The sequence below is a fragment of the Nicotiana attenuata genome, chromosome 12, assembly GCF_001879085.1.
Source record: "Nicotiana attenuata strain UT chromosome 12, NIATTr2, whole genome shotgun sequence".
Classification (NCBI taxonomy): Eukaryota; Viridiplantae; Streptophyta; class Magnoliopsida; order Solanales; family Solanaceae; genus Nicotiana; species Nicotiana attenuata.
The window spans coordinates 19,394,847-19,402,095 of record NC_032000.1 but is presented as its reverse complement, the minus strand read 5'-3'; the positions used below and the strand labels follow the sequence as shown (position 1 = coordinate 19,402,095).

The 7,249-nt window shown below is 34.8% G+C and overlaps 1 protein-coding gene across 1 annotated transcript; it reads right to left on the bottom strand.

Moving 5' to 3' along the window:
- On the bottom strand, positions 1,326-5,664 carry LOC109235367 (protein CURVATURE THYLAKOID 1B, chloroplastic-like). Its single transcript, XM_019401443.1, has 5 exons — positions 5,359-5,664; positions 4,102-4,418; positions 1,961-2,065; positions 1,788-1,859; positions 1,326-1,614 (listed from the first exon to the last, which is right to left on the bottom strand). The coding sequence occupies exons 1-5, from the start codon at positions 5,486-5,488 to the stop codon at positions 1,543-1,545; spliced, it is 696 nt and encodes a 231-aa protein (XP_019256988.1). The 5' UTR covers positions 5,489-5,664; the 3' UTR covers positions 1,326-1,542.

Sequence of the window (7,249 nt, the reverse complement as noted above, 5' to 3'; positions counted from 1 at the left end):
TTTCTCGTTTTCTTCTTCTTTCTCTCATCGCTGCTTATGGAATCATGGTCGGAATCCGATGGGTCGTCGGAAAATTGTCGACTAAAATAGGTCGTCTGAAGTTTGGGGTTGAGCAATTTGAAGATTCTGTTACCTTTTTTTTAAGAGCATTTCAATGTATCTCGCTGTATTTCTATGTATTTCATTGTATTCACTACCTTTTTTTTCATTGTAATTCAATGTATCTCGTTGTATTCCATGTATTTCATTGTATTCAGTATCTTTTTTTCTCATTGTATTTTAATGCATCCCTCTGTATTCTATCTATTTCATTGTATCCATTGTCTCGCTATATGCCATGAATGTATTCATATATTTTTTTTAATTAATATAATTTATGTATTCAGATGTATTATATAATTTCTCTGAAGATTGCTATATTTTTGGGGTATTTTGCGGTTGAGAATCTTTTTTATAACTGAAAAATACAAATTTTGTGTGTTATAATTGAGTTTGTTGAGTTATATTAGGAGTCTATTATGTTAATTGATTCACTTTCCGTTTTAAAAACAGTGTAATCCCCTATTTCACGCCGTGAATACAGTCGAATACAATAATCTGTCCAGCTGTAATCCCATGTTTCACTCCATGAATACAGTCGAATACACTCGAATACAACAACTGATTAGCTGGACTTCCCTTATTCACGCCTATTTTTGCTATTGTATTCATGAATACAATAGCTTAAATACATCAAATACATCTTATAACCACAGAAAATGTATCTATAATCCGTAATATAGCAAGTGGTATCTATAGATGGCTAATTACTACTAAAAGATGGTGCTTTATGAAAATTTCTCTAATTTTATCTCGTGATGATCTTTTAAAGTCCCAAACCCAAAGTCCAAACTACAAAGAAGAGTTCTAATTTAGGTAAACAAATAGATTTACGATTGTTAACAACTACTGTATATACAAATGTAAAACGTCTAATTTTGCCTATAAACGAACATTTTCCTTTTCTTGAAGTTTCAAACAAAAACTAGGACACGTTAGAGGATTATAGATTATAGTTGTGCTGCCAACTTGCTTCCTCTTCGTACAAACTTGTGCTAGAAATCTCTTCTCTTTTCCTTCTCCACAAAAAGAATGACAATTTCGAATTTCAAGTGTCAAACTTCTTAATTAATATTTTCAAAAGAAGTTTTTTTCCAGGTGGAATTTAACGAGAGAATGGAAGATAGGAGTAGAAAGTCAAGTTTGCAGCTATACAAATTCGTTCCAATTAGTAAAACTGCCCAAAGATTGCAAATCAGAAAACCAACTGTGACCTAGGCTCTGAATAATTGAATCTGACTTCTTGGTGTAGAAAACTTGAACTATTTCATAGAAATGAGTTCGATCTTTCAAAGAAAATAAAAGCATATAACGAAAATTTCTATTATTCACACATTGGCATGAAAGAGTGCCAGCCAATTTCTATGGAGATAAATCTCTTCTACTAAGATACAGCTCCCTTGTGCACAAAACTAAAAGGAACAGAAGTTCTTTCGACGTAAATCAATCATAATTCGACCCTAATACCTCCTGCTTAAGCTCTTCAATTTTAGCAGCTAGCTCATCCCTATTTTTCTGCAGATACAATATCATATGAAACAGTCAGAACAATAACTCAAAGTTAAAACTTCTCGAGATAATTCCTAAAAGATGAATCACTACTGGTAAAATTCAAATTTGAGGGACTGTTCTGTTACAGATTGCTTTGCTGCAGCAACTTGAGCAAGTTATAATAGTGCAGTCATTACCTTGAAAAGTAGATAGCGGGTACTAAACCAGACAGTGTAGCCAAGACCCACCACTTCGAGTAATTTAGGAAACTGAAAAATTATACAGTAACAACGCATATAGCTGTCAGCAACAGAGCCCAGAACATATTAAAATAACAAAAATGTCAATCTTTAGAGAGGAAAGTACGAACCAAAGGAATAGAATCGATGGCTCCAATAATAGCAGTTGTCAACCAAAGAGCAGTGACAGCAGCACCACCAAAGAGGATAAGTGAAGAGGAATCTTCAGGATCAAACTGGAAAGTAGGAACTTTGCGTTAACACTTGGAAGGAAATCTCAGTATGTAGACAAGGCAAGAAAATGTCTAATCAGCGGAATAAAATAGCGAAATGACAGCAAAGATGACTAGTTTCTTTAAATTTTCCATGTTATTACAAGATGAGCATCATATACATGTAGCTTTTGAACATATTTACATTTAAGCTACAAAGAAGTTCCAAAGACATGTCGCATTCGCATGTTGATAAGTTCAGCTACAGTGAAAAGAAAATCTTTTTTCTCTAATGGATAAAGAAACTAAATCTTTGTTAGCCTCTCGCCCTCTCCTAAGCAAGCACTAAGATGGCCACACACAAAACCACAAATTCGAGATAACAAGAAAAGTTGTTACTTATCCCCCAAAAAATACAAATTACCAATGCACCAAGTACATTGCATAAAGAAAAGAAAAAAGGAGCATTGCACACTTAGTATATGCATATCACAGGAGCCACAACAACAGCACAGAAAAAGGGAGAATTAAGCGAAGAGGACAGATGGACAGTACGATACTAAAAGAATCGCATGGAAGGTGAGGTTGCTCAGTTAACCGCTCAGAATCGACATGATTGCCGATGCATCTTCAAGCCTTGCGACTTTCAAAAGCTGAATTCATCACAGCAACCAGATTTAATCACTAAATATTACCTCTATATTGAGGAATAATCATTTTGAGAGGAGAACAGAAGGACGGTATGATACTATAAGAATGGCATGGAAAGTGAGGTTGCTCAGTTAACCGCTCAGAATCGACATGATTGCCGATGCATCATCAAGTCTAACGACTTTCAAAAGCTGAATTCATCACAGCAACCATTTCGAATCACTAAACATTACCTCTATTGAGAATAATTTAGTAAAAAGTAGAAAAAATAAAAAGAAATTTTGCAAGATGATCCTCACAGGAAAATGGTCATATCATGTTTGTAAGGGAACTGGTTGTTTTACCAAAGAAGTGCTAAACCTTTTCTTAAAACGAATTAATGAGAAAATAGAGGGGTGAATCCTAGTTAAATATAATAACCACTAGATCTAACGTTTAGATGTATTAATGATGTAGGGCTGATTCCGAAAATGTTGTATACCTAACACAAATGCTCAATGAATGTCAATGAATGTAGCAATAAAAGCATGCAATAAATGTGGATAATGGCAATAAATGTAATAAGGAGGAATTTATCACCCAAATATTAGATGACTTGGATGATTCTACTTCCTGACAAGGATGTGGAGTAATAGAAAATGGAGATGGACAAGGAATCTTCGATCTTGTGAATGAAAAGCGTATATCGAACAATGTAATCAGTGGACAAGACAAGCTTTTGTATATTCCTCGTAGTCAACCATTTACAATGTGTTCTTATCAGAAAAATGAAGATCCCCCTCTTTTTTCTTTATCTCTTCCTATTTATAGGGGAAATTACTAAGAAACCCTAAAAAGTAAAGCAGAAAGAATATCCAATGGAATATTCCTTCTTTTTATTCTAAACTTATTCTATCGTTGCTTCCGTACAATTTTTACTTGACCTCGGCACTAATCCTTCTTAAGACGACTCCTCGCCATTGTGCCATGGTCGGCTTAATCCTCGACCATGTTCATTTGCAGTTATTAAGTCGTCCAAATTTTGACCAATACAGTTATTCTCCACTGGAATTTTATTAAACAGCAAAATTATTTGTATCCAATAGAAACCATTTATATTTTGATGAAACATGTCCTGCAATTGAACGTGTATTTCACAAACTTTTGAAAATAAAGACTAGAAGAAGTGATTAAGATACGACTGATCAGTTAACCGCTCAGGATTCAACATTACTGTTGATGGTTCATCAAGTATCAAAACTTTCAACAAGTTCTGAGTATCGTCATAGCTGTCTACTTTTTAGTAATAAGGAGATCAATAATCAAAAGAGGGAAAAATCGAAGTGATTAGTCAAAGAGCCAATACACAGCAAATTGTGATTTCAGCAAACTTCTAATGAGACAGCAAACTCCAAGAGAATGGAACATACCTTAATATTTAGCTTATCAAATAACTTGGGCAGTTGCGAATCAAAGTCCAGAGGAGAATCTTCTATTGTTGATTCAGCTTGAACAACTCCATCACCTTTCTCTTCAACTTCTTCAACTTTGGGAGGTTCGTATATCAAAGACGCATAAGCATCAGTCTCTTTGTCTTTCTCAGAATCTTGAATTGGTGCTTCACTCTGAACAGCCCCGTTATCTTTACTTTCAACCTTAGGAGGTACATATAACTCATAAGGGCTTGTAAAACTTGACGATTCCTCTGATGCTGATCTAATAGCTGAACCCGTCCGGTAAAGCAATCCTGAAATATAAACACAAGACCATAATATGGCAAACAGTCACTCTTCCACCTCGATTATTCAATCAAACAAGAGGCAAAGTCTGAATTTTATGGGTTTGGGATTCTAGGACAGCGACATCAATTTCTTATAATTGAGTTTGGATCTTAAAATTTGCTCTTATTTTTTGGAAGGTTTGGGTCATCAGCCAAAGCAACTGGGTTCGCATCCGAGCCCATACGCTACACTCTATATTGCCCCCTGAGTAGAACAAGTCAAGAAAAACAATGCCAAATACTATATTTTACTTTGATAAAGTCGCTATTGGAGCTTGCAGACAAATTACATAAACATAGCAGCCTCTAAGAACGAACAAATCTGACTGAAGCAAGCTCTTACCAAAGGATTATTTTTTGCACAGTGCTGTCATTAACCCAGAGAACAGATACCCAACTTGAAAACACTTATGAGCCCATTAACCATAGTAACCATACAAAAAAAGGAAAACAGACGTGTGCAAATATTAACTATGTAATCTTAAATTAGAACTTACAATAACAACTACTACTACGCCTAAGACCCAAACAACTAGGGGTCAGCTATATGTATAGTCGTGTGTCCATGTTACTCAATTTAAATCCTCTCATATCAATATTATGCAATTACAAATAAAAAGTATCAGAAGTTCTTCATATTTTCCAAACGTATAGATCCCTAAAAGGCTAAACCACTACTAGAAAGCTACATTCAAAGTGATAACAACTAAAATATATTCTCAACTAACATATATCCCCTGTAAATTACAACTCAATAAAACTATTGTTTAGAAATGAAAAATTCAACCTTACACCCAATTTATATAAACAGTGAATCAGAAATTGGACGGTTCTCAACTTCTCATTAGCATTTGAACAGCAAGCAACAAAAAATTATTTAGATTTAAAACAACTTAAGAAATTATACCTTGGTTGAAGCGAGATATTGAGGGCTTTTTGAGAAGAAGAGTGGGTTTCCACTGAAAATGAGCGTGGTTGGGATTGATAAGCCTGTGATTGGGAAGGTTCGAGAAGTTTTGAGGTGTACACAGCTCCATTTTTTCAGCTACTGCTAAAACCCTAAATACTGGGGGTGAGATGGAGAGGGAAAAATTCAGCTTTATATAGAAGAAGAATGTGGGAGAGATAGTGCTAGGGTTTTAGGTGTGGTGGTGGTACTGGGCTCACTGTGTGTGTGTGTGTGTAATCCTCGTAATGTCAACCAGGTAAAATGAGTGAAGCAGAGACCGGAAGTATAGTAATAAAATATCTTCATTGCTATTATTGATTGGGCCTTGAATATGGGCTTTCTTTTAGCTACAACCTTAGGACCGTAAAAATAGCACGGTCTAGCCAGTTTTCGAACTGGTCATTCAAAAATAGCTAGCGTTTACAAAGTCAATAAGAAATAGCCACTATTTTGCTGCACCAGAGACCGGTCCAGCATAATATACTTCGGTGCACCTATGTATGAACTTTCAGCATATTATGCTGGAACTCCAACACACGGAAAGTTCCAGCATAATATGCTAGAGATTCGAGCACTTGTGTATGAACTTCCAGCATATTATACTGGACCGGTATACTTGCTGGAACTCCAGTATATTATGCTGGAGTTCTACTATACTTATGCTGGAACTCCGTCATATTATGCTGGAGTTCCAGCATACTTATCCTGGAACTCCAGTATAATATGTTGGAGTTCAAGTATACTTTTGCTGGAACTCCAGCATAATATACTGGCGTATTTTCCGGGTTTTGAACAGTATTTTCGTTCAGATTTATCTTTACATGAAAAGTGGCTAAATTTTGATTACTTTTAAAACTGGGCTATTTTTGAACGACCACTTAAAAATCTGGCTCTTTTTTAATTCTCCCCCTTAGGACCACCATTCTCGTTTTTGGGCTTTAAGAAACTTGGGCTTTTTCACTTTTAGCCTGCGCCAGAAATTATTTACCTTCGGTAGGCGGAAAAGATGTAAAAATTATATAATTTTTGTATGTTGATATACAATATATATATATATATATATATATATATATATATATATATATATATATATATATATATATATATATATATATATTACAAAAAAATGGCTATTATTTTGATAGCGGCTATACAGTATCGTTTTCCCAAGAAACTTTGGACTTTATTTATGTAAAAAAAAAGTTTTGGATCTTCCATAAATAACTAGGTGTATTTACTGTTTACCTTTTTTAGCCGGAATATATAAATTATATGCGGTTATATACATATATTATACATGTACCTCCTATTTTTAGTTAGAAGTGGGTGGGTGGACGGATATTTAGGTTAATTCTTCAATATTTTTTTTATAGGTGAGCTTAGCTCACTTAGTTCCTTCTATGTATTATCGGGACTAATTTGAGTAACTAAAGCAAGCCCGAAGAGTTTTCAAACCCATACGAACGTAGAGGAAATATTTGGAACATGATACCTATAGCACCAATGGAAGTGAATTAACATGACAATAACAACAACAACAATCATCAATTAGCGTACTCCCGCAAATAAAATTTGGGAAGGGTAGGATACACACAGACGTACCACCCTATTTTGGAAGGGCATAAAAACTATTTCTAATAGACCCTCGGCAATTAGCATAGTATAACATTAAATGAATATCAAAATAATGCTTAATTTCAGAGTTTCCGTGAAGATTATGTGGACCTTAGAATAAGAACTATAGGAATCACACAAATTTTTAGCTGAAAGAGATATGTGCTAATCAACAATCAACTTAGATAGGGATGGCAAGCGGTGGGGAGCGAGGCGGGTTTTGTCTTAACCCACA

Coding starts and splice junctions, on each gene's coding strand:
- LOC109235367 (XM_019401443.1), bottom strand. CDS start 5,488: ATGGAGCTGTGTACACCTCAAAACTTCTCGAACCTTCCCAATCACAGG. Junction 2,066..4,101: donor TTGATAAGCTAAATATTAAG/GTATGTTCCATT, acceptor CCTACTTTCCAG/TTTGATCCTGAAGATTCCTC. Junction 1,615..1,787: donor CCCGCTATCTACTTTTCAAG/GTAATGACTGCA, acceptor TTGTATCTGCAG/AAAAATAGGGATGAGCTAGC.